General features: G+C 35.8%; 1 protein-coding gene across 4 annotated transcripts; it reads right to left on the bottom strand.

Annotated features, from left to right (window-relative positions):
• Nucleotides 1-484: 484 nt before the first annotated feature.
• On the bottom strand, nt 485-22,335 carry LOC6050302. 4 transcript variants are annotated; one of them, XM_038259690.1, is made up of 4 exons: nt 22,015-22,335; nt 12,563-14,083; nt 6,545-8,583; nt 485-2,045 (listed from the first exon to the last, which is right to left on the bottom strand). In XM_038259690.1, exons 2-4 carry the CDS (start codon nt 13,867-13,869, stop codon nt 1,951-1,953), a joined length of 3,441 nt encoding a protein of 1,146 aa, XP_038115618.1. In that variant the 5' UTR covers nt 13,870-14,083; nt 22,015-22,335; the 3' UTR covers nt 485-1,950. The 4 variants fall into 4 exon arrangements, with proteins under 4 accessions (XP_038115618.1, XP_038115619.1, XP_038115620.1 ...); XM_038259691.1 differs by lacking the exon at nt 22,015-22,335 and adding an exon at nt 15,131-15,277; XM_038259692.1 differs by lacking the exon at nt 22,015-22,335 and adding an exon at nt 14,531-14,656.
• Between the last annotated feature and the right edge of the window lie 103 nt (nt 22,336-22,438).

Raw genomic sequence — 22,438 nt, 5'->3', positions numbered from 1 at the left:
TAAGAATTGAGAAATTGAATGATTTAAAGTATTTGCGAATTTAATGATTTAAAGAATTTAAGAATTTGCGGATGAAATAATTCAAGAATGCAAGAATTTAAGAATTCAAGAATTAAATGATTTAAAGAATTTAATGATGTAAAGAATTTGTGAATACAAGAATTAAAGAATTAAAGAATAAAAGAATAAAAGAATAAAAGAATTGAAGAATTTAATAATTTACCAATTAAAGAATTTAAGTATTGAAGAATTTATTAATTTGTGATTTTTTTAGGAATTTGAACATTTCAGAATTTAGGAATTGTTAGAGAAATATATTTTTTTTAATTTGGAAAATAATTTTGTTTAAATTTTTGAGTTTTCAAATTTATTTTAAAATTGCTGATTTTCAGCCCAAACAACAGCGCTGATTTCTTGGTGGAGGCTTCTTCGCCACACAATTTTATGCTTTCTTTTCGTTCATAGTAAAGTAAACACCCAAGAATTTGATTATTATAATTATTTTATTATTTCATATTAGTTTGATAATATTTGATCGATACTCACTGCAGCTGTCTAGGTCTCTCTTACTTTCCCTTAATATTTTCTACAGACTTAACTATAATACAGGCTTGCTTTCTTCATGGGTTTCGAATAAATGTGTGTGTTTTGTTTTATGTCATCATCAGTTTTTTTATCTTCTTTTTCAAATATTTGCTTGGATCATTTTGCTTTATTTTTTTCTTTGTTGTTTGCACGGTGTAACGGTATAATGCAATCATTTAATTGTTTAGTTTCATAATTACTTTAAATACATCTAGTTAGGATGTCCTCTCTCTTCCTCCTGCACATTACTAACAAACATTCAATTTCTTGCACGTTTTGAAACTGTCGCTCACCCCTCAGAGCGAGAAAATCAAACACTTTAACAGCATTATTTGTTTCCGGTTGTCTTGCTGTGATCGGCGGAAGAAGGAAATACCGTATAGTAAAGTTGGCTCACAGTTACGCCCTTTCGTCTAGCTTTCAACAAATCTGAGGTGTGTCTTGTTTTGATTTTCTAACGATTAGTAGTTTCTTTTTTGTTTTGTTTATGCTGTAACAAACATTAGCTAAAGATTGCGTTTTCGGATTTAGGAAAAGAACGCTGGCTATTTCTTTACTTTACTCATACTGAATTGGCTATTTCGTCACGAGCTGTGGCGCGCATTCGGCGTTGGAGATTCTTATAAAAAACGAGTTCCTTTTTTTTGTCGTGTGGGTGAACTGTTCTGGCTTCAAGTTTGATAGATGTTATACATAGAGTGGTTTGCAGTTTAAAATTGCTTCATTTGTTTTTCCTAGCAGCTCGCTGAGTTGATTTACTAGTTGTGTTGACTACACTACAAATACACGAAAATTTTGGATAGTTTTGCTTTCTCTTCCCCTTCTTTATTTATACTGGAATATTAATTTGAGAGAAAAGTACAGACTTTGTATCTTACAAACTTCGGTTGATTCGAAAATTGAAAAATAAAAACGAACTAAGTTTTATTCCGTAAGCAAAGGTCGAAATTTGTTGCATTTTTTAACTGGGAGGAAACAAAACAGTATAACATTCTTGTCTCGCCAGTCTAATTCCGTGTACTTTACAGGATTGCAAAAAAGAAAGGAAAATTGATTACTGCTAACAAAACGGTTCGGCGCAGATTAATTGAAAATTGAATAATAGCTATTATAAGTAAATGGTACGAAAAAAAAAAAGTAAACAGACATAGTTGAAACAGCTTGTTGTTATAACTATTTACAAGAAAATCAAAGTTTCTTCGCTGCCGAAGGTGTTCTTCGCGCTTCTCAACGCTGAGAATGTTGCCTTCTCCCGGAAGCTGTAGAGTAGTTGCGCCGTTCCATGGTGCTCCCGGCTCGAGCTGGAACAACCGACGGCGACGCCTGGCAGCAGCTGGCAGCTTTTCCTCCGCCGACCGTTGACGACTATCCCCGGCTGTACGTCCGGACCTGGTGGTCTCCCCGTCTCCCTCGCAGGCCAGCAACGACACCTCCGCCTTTGGCTACGGTTGCCGCTGGCCCTGTGACAGACAACAGAGAGAGAGAGAGAGAGAGCGTGATGGGGACCGTGTGTTTGTGTAGAAACAACCGGACCGGGGAACCGACACGGACAGGACACAACGCATTGTGGGAGGGAACCAAGGAGAGTGTGCTGACGCGTGTGGTGATTTTTTTTTCTCTGGAAGGTTGGTGTTACGGGAACGGGACCTCTGCGGTTCTGGGCGGCGGTTAGCTCCGTCCGGCTTGGTAATTATACGCGGTTGAGCGGTCCAGTTAAAATCAGTCACTGGTTCAGTGCTTGCTGGGAAGTGATGCTTTTTGGTAGGAAATTGGCGAAAAACTTAGTCTTGGAAATCAAAAATTAAAAGATTTGCTCATTTCAACATTTTTTGAGAAACCACATCAGTTTCATAATAGTTAAGCAGGACTACGATTATCACCATCATCAATATTTTCGTTGAAAAGTGGACTTGACTTTAATTTCAATCTTTTTTTTTTGTATTTTTGTTTCCAGTAAACTTGACTACAACTGAACATAGCTTCAGTATAAGCTGAGTACGGAGCTCGGAAGTAAAAAACAGTGCACAGTTTAAAAATATTTTTCAAATCTGAAATCCTAAAAAACATTAATTTAAAAATTAAAGATTCCAAAAATCTAAAATATTAAAATTTTAAAATTCAAAGAAATATGAAATTTCAAATGCTTCTAAAACTCATAGATTCTCAAATCCTCAAATTCTGAAATTCAAAAAATCAAAAATTTTAAAATTCCATATTCCAAAATCCAATTTTTATATTCCAAAATTTAAAAATTCGAATATTCAAAAAATTAATACTTCTAAAAATCTAAAATTCAAAAATACTAAAATTAGAAAAAATCTAAAATTCTAAAATTATAAAGTTCTAAAATTCTAAAATTCTAAAATTCTAAAATTTTAAAATTCAAAAATTTTAAAATTCTGAAATTCTAAAATTCTGAAATTCTGAAATTCTGAAATTCTGAAATTCTGAAATTCTAAAATTCTAAAATTCGCAAATTCTAAAATTGGAAAATTCTAAAATTCGAAAATTCTAAAATTCTAAAATTCTAAAATTCTAAAATTCTAAAATTCTGAAATTCTAAAATAAAATTCTAAAATTCTAAAATTCTGAATTTAAAAAATCAAAAATTCTAAAGTTCTAAAATTCTGAATTTCAAAAATTTAAAATCTCAAAAAATAAAAAATTTAAAAACTCGAAAATTAAAAAATTCAAAAAATAAAAAATTTAAAAACTCAAAAATTCTAAAATAGTAAAATTCAAAAATTCAAAAATTTTAAAATCCTAAAATTTAAATAAGTTTTTAAATTTTAGGATTTTAAAATTTTTGAATTTTATTATTTTAGAATTTTTGAGTTTTTCAATTTTTTATTTTTTGATTTTTTTAATTTTCGAGTTTTTAAATTTTTTATTTTTTAAGTTTTTTAATTTTTGAAATTCTAAAATTTAGAAAAAAAACCGTTAAACTGAAAAAAATTAAATTATACTTTTTTGGAATTTCAAATTTCTGATTTTTCTAATTTTTTCAAATGATTCAATTTTAGGTTGTTGCCATTTTAGAATGTTTAGTTTAAGAACTTCACAATGTTAAGATTTTAAAACATAAAGAATTTTAAAATTTTTAATTTTAAAATTTGGTTGATTAGGATTTTTGAATTTAAAAAATATAGTTCAAATTCTAAAATTCTGAATTTAAAAAATCAAAAATTCTTAGGTTCTAAAATTCTGAATTTCAAAAATTAAAAAACTCAAAAAATAAAAAATTTAAAAACTCGAAAATTAAAAAATTCAAAAAATAAAAAATTTAAAAACTCAAAAATTCTAAAATACTAAAATTCAAAAATTCAAAAATTCAAAAATTTTAAAATCCTAAAATTTAAAAACTCAAACATTTTAAAGTTTTAAAATTCTTAAATTTAGAAAAAAAAACTGTTAAGCTAAAAAAAAAATAATTTATACTTTTTTGCAAGCTTCCCATGCGCCAGTGCCAACGCACACCGCGGGTTTGGTTTTCTCGCTTCGGTACGTGCCTGAACCCATTTGTGTATTGGTATCTTGGTACACCGTACCAGCGCACCACGACACTCTCGGCTCGCCCCATCGGTTTTGTGTCTGGCACTCACCTATGGCATGAACCTAGCGTGCCGTGGTACGTGTCGTGGTATTGAACCCGTTTTGTACCGCCAGCGCGTACCACGACACGTACCTCGGCTCGTAACGAGTGAAGCACCTTGGCTCATATACCGGGTTCATGCCATGGGTGAGTGCCAGACACAAAACCGACGCGGCGAACCAAGAGTGTCGTGGTGCGCTGGTACGATGAACCAAAATACCCTCGGTTCGTGTGAGTCGGGTACGGGTGTAAACCGAACAAAGCAGGCGCAAAGCAAACCCGAGGTGCAAGCGAACCGCGTGTACCGCACGGTGCAGGGAAGCTTGCTTTTTTGGAATTTAAATTTCTGATTTTTCTAAATTTTTCAAATGATTCAAATTAGGTTTTAGAATGTTTAGTTTAAGAACTTCACAATTTTAAGATTTTAAAACTTAAAGAATTTTAAAATTTTTAATTTTAAAATTTGGTTGATTAGGATTTTTGAATTTAAAAAATATAGTTCAGTATTTTTGAATTTAAGATTTTTTGAAATATAAAATTTTGAATCCAAGATTTTTTTATTTATTAAAATTTTAGATTTGAAGAAATTTCAAATTTTAGATTTTAAGAAAATTCAATGTTTAGAATTTAATATTTAAGATAAAAAGAAAATTCCAAGCTTAGAGTTTAATTTTTTTTTAGAATTTTAAAATTTTAGAATTTTGAAATTTAAGAATTTTAGAATTTTGAAATTCTAAAATTTTTAAAATTCTAAAATTTTAAAATTCTAAAAATTTAAATTCTGAAATATTAACTTCTAAAATTTGGAATTTCTTCAAATCTAAAATATTAAATTCTAAAATTTGTTCAAATCTAAAATTATAATAAATAAAAAAAATCTCGTTCTAAAAGATCTGAAATTCCAAATTTTAAATTAAAAATAATCTGAAATTCAAATATCCTGAGCTATATTTTTTTAATTCAAAAATCCTAATCAATCAAATTTTAAAATTCGAAATTTTAAAATTCTTTAAGTTTAAGAATTTTAAAATTGTGGAGTTCTTAAATTCTAACATTCTAAAATTGCAACATCCTTAAATTAAATCATTTTTGAATAATAGAAAAATCAGGAATTTTAAATTTCCAAAAAAGTATTATTTGAAAAATGTATGTTCGAAAAATAAAATGAAAATTCATTTTTTACTGTCACACCTGATAATCCGAATTTTTTACTTATAAATTTTAGAATTTAATAATCATCGAAACATGCATTTTAAATATTCAAATTTAAAAAATCCAAAATGTTATAATCGATGTTTTTTGAATTTTTTGAATTTATGGTTTATTTAATTATTAGATTTTTTGAATTTCTGGATTGTAGAAAAAAAAAATGTTTTGAGTTGCTCTTTTTAATTTATGTTTTTTTTTTATTTTTAAATTTCGAAGAATGGAAATGTTTCTTTTTCTATTTTGAAATTTTTGAATGATTGAATTTTGAAACTTTTGGATATAAAGAATTTTTTAAGTTGTTTAATTGTTAAATGTTTAAATTTTGAAATGTTTGAATTCCTGAAATTTAAAATTTTGCAATTAATGAATACATTCCTAGAATATTCAATGTTTGTATTTTTTGATTTTTTTAAATATTCAACTTTTCTCATAAAATGTACCTATAGTTTTCGGCTTTTTGAGGTTAGGATTTTAGAGGCAACTCTGGATTTTCAATTGTTTTACCGAAGTTTACTTGTTTAAAACGCTTTTAAATTTCAGTTGCATTTAATTTAGTGATTTTTTTATAACAAGATTTTTTTCGTGACTTTTTTCCTGACCGTTATTCCAGCGTTTTTTACATCGAATTTTTTGAGCTCCGTACTAGTTGTCAGCGTTTTCTACTTCATAGTTTGCAGCAAATTTGTATTCTTCCCCTCTCCAAACACCGAACCAGTTTATCAGTCTTATCTTCTTCGTGTGGTGTGCGGAACTTTAACCGCGTTGATCCAAACCCACCGAACGAAGCAGGCTCCCCAAAGGGAAGCGACCCGAGAACCTCCGAAGCGTTCCCGTTCCCACCACCAACACCACCGAAGAGCAGAGAAGAGTGCGTCAGACAGGCGCTCTCAGACGAGCGAAAACGATCCTGGAAGTAGGCAGATAGAGAGAGAGAAAAAAAAAAACACGACGGGAAATTCCCCCGGCAAAAGTGGAATCGACCCCGCAAAAAGAGAAAGAGAGAGAAAGAAAAAAAGAACGAAAACGAAAAGAGAAAGAAAAACAAATTTTGAACAATTAGAGGCAGGTTTCGCATTTCACACATTCCTGGGCACAGATCTCGAGACACAGGGACGGGACAGAGAACACGTAGCGCCAGACGAAACGTTCAGCACTTACCTTTGACTTCGGCGAGCCGCTTCTTGGTACCGTTCTTGCGGCCAGCGGCCGTCAGCGCGCCCGGTTTCCGACCCCGCTTCACCTTGCACGGGCTGTAGTCCATGTCGCGAGTGTCGTCGTCGTCGTAGAAGTCTTCCTCGTCGGCGACAAACGCCGAGGGGCGTTGCGATGGTGCTAGTGGCGGCGGTGCTGGCGCTGCCGATGTCGTCTCACTGTGCCCATTGGTGGTGCCGTGAGTTGCCGAGGCGTTGTGCACGGAAGAGGAACGAGAGCTGTGGGACGCGACCGACCGGCTGCTGCTGGAGTAGGACCGTTTGGTTCGCTTACGGGAAGATTTGCGTACGGCGCCGCCGGAACGACGATCTTCGGAAAAGTTCGAATTCGTGCTGCTGGTGCTGCTTGCGGTAGACGCCGTGGACGCGATCGAGTTGGTCGACTGGCTTGAGCTGCAGGAACTGTCGTCCACCCGGTAGTCTTCGTCGTCGCTGTAGCGTTTGCGCGGTGACCGTTTGGACTTTTTAAGCGCCAAATCGTCGTGGTACTTGGCACTCCGGTCAGTCGGTCGTATCCGCTCGCGCAGACCCGACTTGCGGCGCTTCAGCAACAGAAACTTTTGCTGCGACAACGGCACGTCGTGCGAAGAATCGTCCACGTCTCCGTAGTACGGCTTGTTGTTGTTGTTATTTCTGGCTATCACAGGAACTTTTGTATTGTTGTCAGCGTTGGCGGATTTTGAGTGTTTCGACCGGGACTTGGGCTGTTCCCGGTTCAGTCTTGGGCGGCCACGTTTCTTCTTTTTGCGCGCATCTCGGCTATCGTTCTCCGAGCTGTCCTGATCGTTGAAGTCACTGTCCTGCTGGTCACTGCTCTCCGAGTGCAGCAACCTTCTCCGACCCTTACTCTTCTGCTGCACCACTTCCGAGTGGTCCGAGGCAGTATCTTCCTCAACTTCTTCCTCCTGCTGCTCCATCTCCTCTTCCTGTTCTTCCTCCCCGTCAACGTCGTCATTTCCGGAGTCCGCTTCCGATGCCGCGTCGGAACGAACACTCTCATTATCACTGCCATCTTCCTCGACCTCTTCTTCCTCCTCCTCATCCTCCTCCTCTTCCTTCTGCTCCCCATCTTCACTTCCATCGTCCTCATTCTGCTCCTCTTCCACCTCTTCCTCAACAACCTCCGCTTTCTGCTCATCGGGCGGCTCTTTCACCCCGTTGCCACAATTCCTCTCCCGTATCACATCCCGTATTAGCTGCGACTGTCGCTTCCTCAAGATGTCCATCATCGGTTTCGTGTAGCCCCGGATGTAGCCCTCAGTCTCGGTGTACTCCAGCCCGCCACCGCCAACCCCACTCTCCCGCTTATTCTCCAACTCCCGAATCGCGTACGTCGGATTGCCGCTGTACTTGATCACAACCTCCTCGACCAGGTCGGCCCGCTCGAACTCCTTCTCGGCACGTTCCCGCGCAATCTGATCCGGATCGGTGCTCAGAATCTCCGACCACGAGAACGGTTTCTCCTTCTTGGCAGTGCTGGTCGCCCCATTCCGAGCCGTCCCGTTGTTGCCCGGCGTGCGGGTGCTGTCCCGCTTCGAGCGCAGGTTCTTCGGCGAGGTCGTCTTGTTGTGCAGGGTGCTCTCCCGGTACGGCAGCACGCCCATCTTCATCAGCGACTTGACGTGGTTGATTTTGTTGGTGATCTCCGCCTCGTCCTGGGCCGTCAACGGTTCGCTCAGCTTCACGATGTTGTGCACGTTCAGCTTGAGGTACGGACCGCACGGCTTCTGGCCGAGCCGACGCAGCTCCTGGCAGAACAGCGACCGGAGGAATTCGTAGTCTGGCCGGTCGTCGTAGTTCAGCCCGCCGACGTAGTGCAGAAACTCACCGAGATATTTCGGACAGTCCTCGCCGTAGATCAGCTTGAGCATCTCGCGCACGTCCGTCATGAAGTACTCCTTCATGCGGTGCACCTGCTCCGGCTGGTTGAGCATTTTCTCGTCCTTCCACGGCAGGAAGCCCCGGCTCCAGTAGATGAGGTTGTAGCTGAAAGCGGAACGGGGATGTTAGTGAGTGGTTTGTATGATAAATCAAATAATATAAGGTTCAAAAACTAAGAAATTCAAAAAAATTAAACTTCGAAATTTGAAATAAAAAAAAACGAATTTTCAGAATTACAAAATTCATAACAATTCAAAGTATTTTTAAATTCAAAATTCAAAAAAATATCTAAAGAAAATCTTCAAATCTAATATTTTTTAGATACAGGGTGTAAAATTATTTTCTAACGATCTAATTAAAAAAACAGAATCCATTTTTTTATTTCATATAATTTATAATTTTCTATAATAATTAAATTCTAAAAACTCAAATTCCTAGCTAGCTGAAAATTCTATGTCTAAATATTTTATTATATAAATTTTAAAGTATTTTATTTTTAAAATCTCATTTTTTTAAGTTTTCAAATTCTTAAATTCTTAAATTTATAAAATCTTAAATTCTTTAAATTCATAAATTCTTCGACCACAGCCGAGAGACAAAAACTTTGAAAAATGTTTGCATAGACCTTAAAGAAAGATTGATTTAAATTGCTTATAATTTGAATCGTTAGCAAAGTTGTTAATCGATAAAATTATCGTCGGACGATAACGATAACGTTTAGCGGTATCATTATTTCGATAATTCTATCGGCGATTATCTTATCGCCGATAATGGACGATAACTAATTTTTTTAAATCTTTCTAAAATTGATTAATTCAACCATATTACGTTAAGAATATATTTTTTGAAAATTTATTTGGTTTCAAAGTATAAATATGTACTCAAAATTGTTCACAAAATACCGTATTTGTCGAACAAAAATACTAAAATTTCCATAATTTGCAATATGGGTATCAAACGAAATTTTGATACTTTTTCATTTTATTAAGGTATTTTTGTAAAATACTTAAATATTAAAATATGCCGTATTTTTTTAAAATACGAAAATAGTGCAACTATGGGTATCAAACGAATTAAAAATTCGTATACTTTTTCAATTTATCGAGTTTTTTTTTGAAAACTCTAAAATTTTCACAAAATACCGCATTTTTCAAAAATTCGCAAATTTTTATGATATAGAACATGGGTATTGAACGAAGCAAAATTTTGCATGCTTCATAAATACATTCAAATTGTGTATGCTTCATATCATTCAACATTTTGAGTAGTTTGATACCCATAATGCATATTTGAAAAGTTTGAGTATTTTCGAAAAAATACGGTATTTTGTGAAAAATTTAGTGTTTTACAAAAAAAAGCTTGAATAAAGTGAAAAAACATAAAAAAAATTCGCTTTGTTTGATACCCATATTGCATATTTTGAAAATTTGAGTACTTTCGAAACAATACGACATTTTGTGTTTTTTTTTTGTATTTTCCATAAAAGCTCTATTAATACGAAAAGCAAACCAAATTTCGCTTTGTTTGATACCCATATTCAGAGTTCCCAAATGAACCGGTTAGGCTAGGTTCACCTATAAACTTGGTTCGGTTTAAACCTCACTTTGTGGTTCAATCCTGGTTCAGTGAACCATGAACCATGGCTTAAGCCAGGCTAACCAGGCTAATGAAAACCATAGCAATAATGCTACTGTGTAACAAATATTATTGTGTAACAATGTTACAATGTAACATGCATTACACCGTAACATTGTTACACCACAACATTCGTTACACCGTAACATTCGTTACACCGTAACATTGTTACACCACAACATTCGTTACACCGTAGTTACACCGTAACATTGTTGCACCGCAACATTCGTTGCATTGTAGCATTGATTACACCGTGACATTCATTACACCGTGCCATCAATTACACATTACTGTGTAAGACTGTTACGGTGTAACAATGTTACGGCGTAACACTATTACGGTGTAACAATGTTACGGTGTAATGAATGTTACGGTGTAATCATACTACGATGTAACGAATGTTACGGTGCAACAATGTTACGGTGTAACAATGTTACGGTGTAGATTTAGGGTTAAACAGTGTCACGGTGTAACAAAGCTTGCCGTTTAGCCTAACATTCTTTGATCAGGTTCAAGCCTGGTTCAAGCCAATGGTTCATTTTGGCTAGCCTCGCCTGGTTTGAACCAAATGAACCATGGCTCACGGCACTCGGTGAGCCTGAGCCGACGATGCTTGCCGACGTGTGGTGCGAACCTGAACCAGAAAAATGAACCTAGCCTAACCGACGGCTTAGGCTCGTGGGAACACTGCCCATATTTAACATTTTGAAAATTTGAGTTTTTTCGAAAAATATGGTGATTGGTAAGTATTTTAGAAAAAATACGGTAATTTGTGAAAATTTTAGTATTTTCCAAAAAGCGAACAAAATTTCGCTTCGTTTAATACCCATATGGCATTTCAAAAATTTGGGGTTTTATGAAAAAAATACCGTAATTTGTGAAAATTTTAGTATTTTCAAAACAAACTAAAAGAAAAAGAAAAAGTATGCAAAATTTTGCTTCGTTTGATACCTATATGGCAAATTATGAAAATTTGAGTACTTTCGAAAAAATACGGTATTTTGTGAACAATTTTGAGTGCATATTTTACTTTGAAACTTACAAGATTTTCAAAAAATATGTTCTTAGTGAAAGCATTGAAAATTTAACATGATATGGTTCAATAAATCGAATTTAGAAAAATTTAAAAAATGAGAGATTTTGGAAATCTTGAAATTTTTGTATGCTTCATAATTTTTATTTGATTTTGTCAGTTTTTTGGTAATATTTTTTTTGGCTTTTTAAATTATTTAGTTTGTGTTTTTTTTTTTGTTTTTAATTTTATAATTATTTTGAATTACTTAAATCTCTTAATTTGTTACATTTTTAATTTTCAGATTGATTTTCAAAACATGAAATTTTTTATTTTTAGATTTTTACAAATTTTAAGAAATTTTAGCTTATTTTTTTAAAAATTTGTAGCCTTTTATTGCTTTTTTTTAAAATGTGTTTTAGATATTCGATTTTTTTGAACTGCTCTACGTTTTTGCACATTGACATTTCTTTGTATTTTTCATTTGAATGAAATATTGTACATGCACCAACCTTATGAAGGGATTTTCTGATCGAATCGTCTTCGGCAAAGTTGTAGGTTGGTAATTAGACTTTTCCGAGAAAAGTGATTTGCTGATTTATTTTATTTGCCCTGCAAACGTTTCTTTTATTTTTCAAATTTTGGTTTAGATGACAAAAAAAGACAATTTGCCATTTGAAATATTTTCAAATAGCAAAAACTTATATTTTTTCTTTAAAAAAATGACTCAGAAGTGCTTTTACATGAAGACGGAGCACATTATCAGAAAAAAAAATTAAAGTAAGGCTTTTTTGATTGCAGACTTGGCTTTGCATAAAAAACTGGTTGTTGAAATTCAGTTTGACATTAGTTTCGATTTTCTTTTCCAAAATTTATCATATTAAATCTCCTGTACTAGAATCTTAATTTTTTGCGCATTAGATGCCTTTCAAAATCCCCTTAAATTTAATTTAAAAAAATTAACATTACAAAAATACGTATTTTTGGCGATAGAACAACACAATAAATGAAAACGAGATATTTTTCCATTTTCTGAAAAATTAAATTAAAATGTTTTGGTCCGTTTTGTAATTTTTGTTACGATTTTTGATATTTTAACAATCAGCTAATTTTTTTTTTTAGTTTTTAAAGTATATCCAATAATAATTGTTCGATCGATTTTTTATAAAGTCTTCTTAAATTTTCTAAATTGTTTGCTTTATCTGAATAGTTTTTTGTGTTTTATTAAATTGTTCGAATTTATTTTAAATTTTTTAATATGTTTCTATACTCTTCCGTGCATTATTCCTTTTAACGCGGTACAAAAGCGGGAGCAAGCGGTTGGGTTCAACGAATTCTCAAATTGTATCTTGAAAGTTTCGTTATGCAGAATCCTTACCGTTAGACAACCCCTGATAAATAAAACAAACTACAACTAGAATTAAACCACAAACTCACCCCAAACACTCCAAATCGCTGCGCCTCGCGTGCGCCCCCATGTGCGCATCCCGCGACGTGTACTCCAGCGTCCCGTCGTGCGCCCTCCGCTGGTCCATGCAGAACGGCCGGTGCTGCCCGGTGCTGTCGATAAACTTGGACGCGAGCCCAAAATCAATCAGATGAATGCGCTCCTCCATCACGACGTCCTGGGCCAGCTTGGGTTCCGCGGCGACGTACGCGAGGGCTGCGCCGTTCCGGCTGACCTGGACGTCGATTTGCTTGAAGTTTTCGCTCACGTTCTTGGTGGTGATGGTGTAGAAGAAGGACTTGCTGGCGTCGCCGTCCTTGCGCTTGCTGCGCTTCTTCTTGCCGTGTTTGCCGTCCGCCGCTTCTTCGTCGCTGTCGTCGCGGTAAACGATGTTTTTGAGGGGGCGCAGGTAGTGGCTCTTGACCATGTCCTTGTAGGTGCCGGACGTGACGAACTCGTCGGAGCCGTTGCGACACGAGCGGACCGGGTTGGAGCCGCTGAAGTCGGTGGGCGCTTTTTTTGTTAGGACTGTGGGCGTGCTGGTGAGGCCGTTGTGGCCGTTGACGGTGTTTTTGTGCTTTTTCTGCTTGGCTGGGGGGGTTGGTGCGGGGGGTTCTTCCTGGAAGCATTTGGAGCTTTTGAGGTCGAGCAGGGCCGAGGCGGGGACCTTGCCGATCATGAGGTTTTCCGCTTTGATGTCCGAGTGGACGTAACCTTTGTCGTGCAGGTGCTCGAGCACGTCGAGGATTTGGAGCGCGATGACGGGCACGCTGGCCGGGTCGACGCGACGGTTCTTGATGAGCGAGTGGAGATCGCGTTGGTAGCGCTTGAGGATGAGGAAGCGGTACCGTTCGTTCTTGAAGTAGTGCGAGCCGGACGCGATGTACTCGGGCATGCCGGCGGGGATCTCGTTGGAGTCGGTGCGCTTGGCGGTGTTGAGCAGCGCGTGAATCTCCACAAACAGCGGCCCGTTCGAGTGGGGCTCGATCTTGACCACGTACTTGGCGTTTTCGCTCGTAACCGGCTTGAAGACGTTATCCGAGGCTAGGAAGATCTCCCCAAAGCTGCCCTTGCCGATGGGTTTTCCGATGCGCCAGTCTTTGAGAGCCAAATCCGTCAGAATGGTGCCATCCACAAACTCGCGCGTCAGCGTAAAGCTCATGTTCAGCGCCGGACTGCAACTCATCGGGCTCATCTCGACGAACGGCGAAACCGCCGCCGCCGTCGCCACCTTCTGCCGCTTCTGGGGCGTCTCGAACTGATCGCCGCCATGGTCCACGACGTGTCGTTTGCCCATGTTGTGTGGAAATTTGATTCGAGTGCGCGCACGGCAGCGAACTGGAACGCGAAAACGCTTTCAATGTCCCACCGTCGTTACTACTTGTTGTTGGGTTTCTTTTGCTTTTGCTGATGTTTTTCTCGCTCTACGCTGCGTACACTCTTCTGGGTTTGTTGAGGTATTGGTGCGGTATCTGTGTTGTCTCGTTACGCGATTGTATGAGTTACTTCCACTGAAGAAGAGAAGAGGTGAGAAAAATAAAACAAGAAACGATTAGTGATGGACGGCAGGTTTTATGCTCTGCTTAAGGTATGGAATAAATTTCGCACTTGGGAAATGGTTTCAAGACCTGGATATGAGGAGATAATTGCACAAAAATTCCCTAAAAAGTATCTGGATGAATCATGTTACTACCTAGAAGTAATCCCTCAAAGTCCATACTACTCGATGAGTAACCGTCGTGGAAACTTTTGGCAAACGCAAAATCAAAACAGTTACTGGCCACAGTAAGCTTCCATTAAATTTCGTAAAACCGACGTAATCCTGCCACCAACACAACCAACCACAATCTCCTCCCCTTACACACAGATGTTTTCCTAGAATGCACTTTTCGCACTGCTCAAATTGCACTTTCTTCTGGGTCACCAACGAATTCTCTTATCAGCGATTCTCGACTTACTTTCAACACAAAACAACGCGTCTAACGGTCTCTGCCGCCTGTGGGAAGGTCACTGTTCCGATTCCAACACTGGTGAATCTCGAATAATCCATGAACCTACGGCCGTCGATGGCCACGACAAGGAAAATGGTAGCCAGCCAGCCACCGTCGATGACTCTCGCGCACGAACGACACCGAAAAAACAGGGGAAGAGTGAGTACAACAGCAGCGAAAAAAAAAGAAGTTGGAAAAGACTCGCGACGACTCGTGCCCCTCTGTCGGTTTCAAGACGACGGTGCGTACATATACGAAGATGACGGCGGCCGTAGGGGAGGCTGGCCAAGCGGTTTCCGGATGACCTTGTCGAAAGGCGTGCACAGGTCGGGTGGTTCCGGCCAAGTTGAACCCCGTTGCACAATCTTCAAAATAGTACGGTACTTGGATCAGCTGATGGTTCCGACGTAAATGTCACTCCATGTTCAAACTTCGAAATTCCAAAATCCGGTTTCGAGGTGGATCGATAAACAGGAAGAATCGTAACTCCCCTAAAGCGGACCAAGATGGCCCCATCCACCGTGTGGGAGATCCCACCAACCAATCTTTAAACTTCTAATATCTCACCTCACCGATTCAGATCGATACTTCACCCACAACTCATTGTGACTTTCACTGTTTGTTTTGGTTTTGTGTTTAGCAAACTTTTTAACCAACTCGAGTCCAAAAACAGTCTAAAACTTCTTTGCTTCATGCTGATCTGTCAGTTTTTTGAATGAGTGGCCAAGACATTGCACACACACTCTGACACGTACGTGTTATGAACGACTGTCAAGATTTTGCCCCATCTCTTCCTCTTTCGGTCGAGCTCTCTTCACACTGCCAGAGCCCAGAGCCAGACAGCCGTTCCCCGTTACCGTTGCGTGTCTGCGTGTGCTGCTGCTTGGTCTGGCGGCGATGGCGGCCAGGCCGCTAGTGTGATCCAAATTGAATCGAAATGTTAGGAATTTCCTGTTTTCAACTTTTATATATATATTATAATTTTATTGTTTTATTTGATAGTCTTTAAGCAACCATTTGTTTAAAATAGATTTTAGTAAATTTAACCTGCATTTTTATATGTTTGAAAAAAAACCTTCAATGGAAAAAGTAGGTAGGTCTTAAAATGAAGTTTAGATTGCTGATATTATTGTTTACAGCGATAAAGCTTATTTTTCTGAGTACAATGACCCTTTGCACGACCACAAAGAGTTTAAAATGGATTTTTTAATCAATTTTGAAATATTAACCTCGCGGTCCGTCTTGACAGAAAAACTCCTGTTTGACAGCTCGACCATAGTTAATCTATCGAAAACATGTTGTCTTTTGCAAAAATAACTTTTTTTGCATTAAAATGAAAAAGTGATCAGAAATGGGTTTTAATCGTGTTTTTTACCGTTGTACATAAAAATTTACATTGGGCTTTAGGGCATCTCCAGCGCTGGGGTGCAAATCAAATTTGCACCCGGCTCATGAATACCGAGATCAAATTTGCCACTCCGTCATCCCCACCGTTAGGGTAGCGAATTTGCCACCGAAACAAGCCCACCGCGGGGGGCAAATATGGGTTTTTATCATTTTTTGCTCTCGTTTACCTTCAAAATCAATAATTATGTGTTGATTCATGCCTAGAAATGCTAAAAGTTTATTAAACTTTTTAATCCTATTGAAAATTCTAAAGAATTTCATTTTTCGAAAATGTCGAAAGTTAAACCATTTGCTACCCGATTTGATTCCCACCAAATTTGCTCTCGAGTTTGCCCCCGAGTCTCCCACCGCGCGTAGTAAACCAGGTATCAAATTTGATCTCAAGTTCATCTGTAGAAGAAAAATATGTGTCGGTACCTGTCGGGTACTCATTTTCTGATACCCGACAAGTACCGGCAAGCCGGGGTCAAAGTTTTGAATGCGTGTTTCGGAGATTTTTGTATGTCTGCTCTTGTGGGTGATTCGAAAATTCAAAATTCAAAAATTCAAAAATTCAAAAATTTAAAAATTTAAAAATTTAAAAATTTAAAAATTTAAAAATTTAAAAATTTAAAAATTTAAAAATTTAAAAATTTAAAAATTTAAAAATTTAAAAATTTAAAAATTTAAAAATTTAAAATTTAAAATTTAAAAATTTAAAATTTAAAAATTTAAAAATTTAAAATTTAAAATTTAAAATTTAAAAATTTAAAATTTGAAAATTTAAAAATTTAAAAATTTAAAAATTTAAAAATTTAAAATTTAAAAATTTAAAATTTAAAAATTTAAAAATTTAAAAATTTAAAATTTAAAAATTTAAAAATTTAAAAATTTAAAATTTAAAATTTAAAATTTAAAAATTTAAAATTTAAAAATTTAAAATTTAAAAAATTAAAAATTTAAAAATTTAAAAATTTAAAATTTAAAAATTTAAAAATTTAAAAATTTAAAAATTTAAAAATTTAAAAATTTAAAAATTTAAAAATTTAAAAATTTAAAAATTTAAAAATTTAAAAATTTAAAAATTTAAAAATTCAAAAAATTCCAAAATTCCAAAATTCTAAAATTCAAAAATTAAAAAAATAAAAAATTAAAAAATTCAAAAATTTAAAAATTTCAAAATTCAAAAAAAAAAATTTTTTTAAGATTTTTGAAATTTTTTAAATTTTTAAAATTTTTGAAATTTTTGAAATTTTTTTGAAATTTTTAAAATTTTTGAATTTTTGAAATTTTTGAAATTTTTGAAATTTTTTTAAAATTTTTGATATTTTTGAAATTTTTGATATTTTTGAAATTATTGAATTTTTGAAATTTTTGAAAGTTTTCAAAATATTTTCCGTGCTTGATTCGATTTTTCCGTGCATAATTCCATTTGATGCGGTAGCAAACAGGCTGAATACCGGGTAGCAAAGTGAAATCCCGAAGAACTGAGAGCAAATTTGCTACCGCGACAGGTACCGCGATGGGGTTGACGTCGGGTGCAAATTAGCTTTGCTTCGATGTTTGCACCCAGCGCTGGAGATGCACTTAGTACCCAATTGCCTTTGATATGTATAATTACAGTTTAAAAAAACCTTACTTAATCCACCTTCAGGTGGTTGGTGCCTTCCTCACAAATTTTGATCAAAATTTTTGAAATCCGGCCTCAAAAAAAGTTCATTAAAAACACTAAAGTACTTATAACTTTAGATAGGGTTGTCAGATCTTTAATCTTTTTGACTTGTTGGAAAGGTCTTTTGATTACCTATCCAACGATAGGTCGCATGATAGATCCGGACAACTTTTTCATCAAAATATTTGAGATCCGGCCTCAAAAAAGTGTATAAATAGCACTTAAGTGCTCATAAATTTTGATGGGGTTGTCAGATCTTCAATCTTTTGAACGCGTTGGAAAGGTCGTCCAAATACCTTTCTAACAATATATAGCATGACGGGGTTTCTTACAAAAACCACCCTTTTTTTACAATATTTCAAACTCTAGTCAAATTGTTTTTTTAAACATAACTTTTGTAGTACTTTTCTAAACTTCATAATATTAACTAGGGTCTTGTAGGACCTCAAGACGGATAGAATGAGACCAAATCGGTTCAGCCAGTCCGGAGATAATCGTGTGCATATTTTTCGGTGCACGGACTTACAGACATTTGTTCAGAATTTGATTCTGAGTCGATAGGTATACGAGGTCAAATAAAGTTCTTTTTTCGAGTGATTTTATAGCTTTTCCTCATTGAGATGAGGAAGGCAAAAACCTAAAATGTCTAATATTTGATTTTTGCTGGAACATAATAAATTTGCAGCTTTAAATCTTTTTTTTTTTGTGTCTTTCTACAGTTAGCTAACTTGTATTCAACTTTTAACAATTTATTACATACTGTAATATATGTAACCTAAATCTTTCTGTTCTATCTGGAGTTTTTTTTATTTATTTTTTTTTAAATGGTCCAATAAACCAAATTCCCAGTTTTTGCTTTTTGGGTGTTTTCAAAACCGCCTTGAGTCAGGGGTATTTAAAAACACCCAAAAAGCAAAAACTAAAAATTTGGTTTATTGGACCTTTAAAAAAAAACTCCAGATATTTACTTTAATCGCCTTAAATATGTTTTTTCTGTAGTCTTTTAAAATCATTTGTAACGAGTTTTGTAATCATTTACCGAAAGTTTGAATTGTTTGTTTGGAGACTTCCATCATTGTCATGATTTTGCGTTCAAAGATATAATTTTTGCGTCGCTTTCAATATTTTGACAAAATTCCTTCAACAAGTTGTTTAGAATAGTGCCCTACACATGCTGATTCCTTTTGGTAACGATTATCCCATTCCTTGTAATGTTATGGAAATCGTAATTAATCAATGATTGCCAACTAGGACGTCAATGACTGTGCCACAAAATCATATAAATTTTGAAGCACAATTGATTTAGTTCAAAAAATCCTTCAGTGGCTTCAAGAAGGCAACAACCGGCACATGCTGATTCCTTTTGGTGCTGAAATTCGTTAAATTGAATTTAATACACAATTTTTTATAGTAATGATAAATTTTCTTCGAAAATGATCAACGGCTTTACCTTAAAGAGATACTAAGTCCTAGTAGCTCTCCTTAAGATCGACATCCTTTAATATTGCTGTTTCGTTATTAAACATTATTCCCAATTTTGAAAATTTTCATACACTTTTCTGGAATGAATATTTTGTACGGATATACTGAGCTCTTGGTAGCGATATCTCTCTCTCTCTTTCTCTTGATGTATCGAATTCAAATCTAATAGGTACTTTTCAGAAATTTGAAGGTGTCTTTGATAACAGATTCTGCGCTCCTAATAGCTTGACGAGACCTTTTGAAAAAATCAACTAATTTTATCCTTTGCACACCTTGTTAGCAGTAAGCAAACATCACCAGAAAATTGGGTGTTAGTAGAGGGTGACGAGCGGGAATTCCCGGGAAATTTACCATTTTTGGACCTCTCGATTCCCGGGAAATTCGGTCGAGACCCCCGGGAAATTTAAACTTATAAATATCGAAGCAAAATTATATAAACTAATCAGAAAAAAATATTATAAATTTTTAAAATTGAATGTCCAATGTTCGATGTTCAAGTTCGAATAAACCAATGTTTCTGTTATCTTCTTATTCAGAAAGTGTAAATTTCAACTTGTCTAAAATTCCAATAACTATAATTTAGAGAAGCCAAAAAAAGGTGGACCCCAAAATTTACCTTAAAAAATATTAAGCAGTTACACCCCAGATATGAAATCAAATGTTTTATTTTCAAATATATTTTTTTCTAATTATTTGTAAAAGGGAAAAGCTTTTTCAAGTTAAGTTCATTTTCCATATCTTCTCTTGACCATAGCAATCCAATCTAGTTTTTTTTTTGTGTGAACATTAGGGTTTTCCTGATAACTGTAAATATTTCTTCTATTTAATGTTGCACTTAAAAATTACAAAAAAAAAACAATTTAATTTGTTGTTTTGAGTCGTTGTTTATCATATTGCAAAATTCCCGATAATGGGAAATTATATATAAGCTATATTAGTTATTTTTTTTTTTACAAAAATCTAATAACAAGCTTAATAACCTTTTGAATAATCAATCAGTGCGAATTAAGATTCGTAAATATTTTAAACTACAATTTTGAGTCTAAAAAAACTCAAGAAACGATTTTGTTTTTGCAGATTCAGAAAAAAATCGAAAGTTTTATATAGTTCCTCAAAACAATGAGGCTGCTTAAATTAACATTTCTTAGAATTAGTATGAATTAACAGTAACTGAATTCATTTAAAAGAAACAAATTTATTACTTTTCATTTTAAATTTTTGACACCGTTGGCGTAGTAAAAAAAATCCCGGGTCCCGGAAATTCCCGGGAAATTGCCAAGTTCAACTCTCGATTCCCGGGAAATTGAAAATCTCGAGGATCGTCACCCTCTAGGTGTTAGCATCAGGGCAGTTGATAGAATGCTTTCAGGGGAAAAGTATTTAAAAAAATAGCATAAATTTTGCATTTAAGGGGATACGGGACGATCTTAGGGAAGGCAGTTCGCACGAAACTCCTATCCTATGGGCCAAATATTCAATATTACGCCCTTTTAAAGTGTTAGTCTAAGTTTAAAAATTTTAAAAATATTTTTTTCAAAAAGATCGGAAAATTTTACGAATGTTTCATATTTTAACATTGTAAACCGGACCATTAGTTGCTGAGATATCGACGTTAGAAAACGGTGGGTTGTTTGAGTGAGACTTAGAAAACATCAATTTTGCTGTTTTTAAACACTTGCATGGCAATATCTCAGCAACTAAGGGTCGTATCAACAAAGTTCAAAAGAGCAAAATATAGAGAATTTTCTCAGCTATTCAAAAAAAAATTTTTTTCAGGAGTGGGCAAACATGTTCACCTATTTAAAAAAAAATGAAAAACTGCGACTATTTTCAAAAAAGTTACCTAAAAATTGCCTTAACTTGAAAACGATGAACTTTATCAAAATTTCACTAAAGTACTTTTTGATTGCAAATTTGATTTTACTTCAAAAAATGAAGTTGAAAATTTTTTACGATTGATATTTCGATTATTAAAAAAAAATCAGTATTGATTCAAAAATTCATAACTCAGTCAAAGATTTTTTGCACAACCTCGAAATTTCTGAAAAGTTACCATTTGATGTCCTCTAAAACATATCAAAAAATGAAAAAAAATGATAAAAAGTGGATTACGATGAGTATGGGCCTCTGCTGACACCAGCGGTTCATCTTCGCATTCGAAACTCAGCTGTCGAGGCACCAGGCACGAATGACGTTGCCTAGGCCTGCACATTTGTCATGCTGTTTTGGGGTACCAAGGTACTTTTTTTCTGTTTGAGTATTAAGCCACTTAATCTTGATTACGAGAACTATGGTAGCGTTTTACCCATTTTTACTGTTATTAAGCATTTCCAGCACTATAAAACAGTCCCTATTGAGAGGGATAGTGAGTGCTGTCGCGGCCTTTTGTTTATATAAGACCCCAAGGCGGATACAATTAGACCTCTAGACTACGTTGAGGTGGGTCTACGAGGCTTTATCCTAAGTGCCTGTGCCTGTCCTAGGTGAGAAAAGTATCCTCAGCCAAGATTCCGTTGTGATGATTCTTTTCCTTTCAAATTATGGACCAGACTAATCACTGAACGTTACGAATCCCACACACACAACACTCACACCAGTACAACTGGGGCGCCATTCACATACCAGTGTGTGTGTGTGTCCTACACCTTACGCAAATCGATTGATAATTCCATCCCTGTCTCTCGCAACGGAATCGTTTTTCCTGCTGTCTCTCTCCGTCCTCTATCGCTTCTCGAAGAAGATTCGATTTTACTCTTCCTCCAGGAACCGTTCTATCTCTCCCCCCTCGGAGACTAGCCACAATCGGATTATCCAAGTCTAGATTATTCCGGGAATGATCCCAGGAATATCCCACAACCGAAAAAAAACTTCCAACCCAGCAACATCGGCGGCCATTCAGTGGCAGACTTACTTGGGTCGATTCGTCGTCGTCGTCGTCGCCCTCTTCGTCTCTCCGTTTTGAAGAGACCTCCAACACCAAAAACGCAAGATGGACTCGTTTTTTCCCTGACTCCACGGGATGGCAGAAAAACACTTTTTTCCCTGCAAATACACGCCGACGGAACCGAACAATACCGGAAATCCGCTGGCCAACAGCGCGCCCGTCCGCGGACACTAGTTTCGATCGATTTGAAGCGGTTTTTCACGACGAAATTCGCTGCTACATTTCCGAACCTGACTATCTGCTGTAAGTTTGCGAGATTTTTCAATTTTATGTTGGGCACAGCAAAAAATAACGAACCATCGAGAGGTGAAAATCGCCAGCTGTCAAACTTCTTGCGCCCTGCGGGAAAGAAAACATCGCCGTCTGTCAAATTTCATGCTCGCGCGCGAGT

This window comes from Culex quinquefasciatus, chromosome 3, assembly GCF_015732765.1.
Source record: "Culex quinquefasciatus strain JHB chromosome 3, VPISU_Cqui_1.0_pri_paternal, whole genome shotgun sequence".
In the NCBI taxonomy this organism is placed as follows: domain Eukaryota; kingdom Metazoa; phylum Arthropoda; class Insecta; order Diptera; family Culicidae; genus Culex; species Culex quinquefasciatus.
Note: the sequence above shows the minus strand (reverse complement) of the source record. Positions and strands in the feature narration are given on the sequence as shown.

Excerpts from the sequence above, each read along its gene's own strand:
- LOC6050302 (XM_038259690.1), bottom strand. The coding sequence starts at position 13,869 with ATGGGCAAACGACACGTCGTGGACCATGGCGGCGATCAGTTCGAGACG. Across the intron at positions 8,584-12,562 it reads AGCGATTTGGAGTGTTTGGG|CTACAACCTCATCTACTGGA; the intron begins GTGAGTTTGTGG and ends TTCCGCTTTCAG. Across the intron at positions 2,046-6,544 it reads GCGGCTCGCCGAAGTCAAAG|GGCCAGCGGCAACCGTAGCC; the intron begins GTAAGTGCTGAA and ends TGTCTGTCACAG.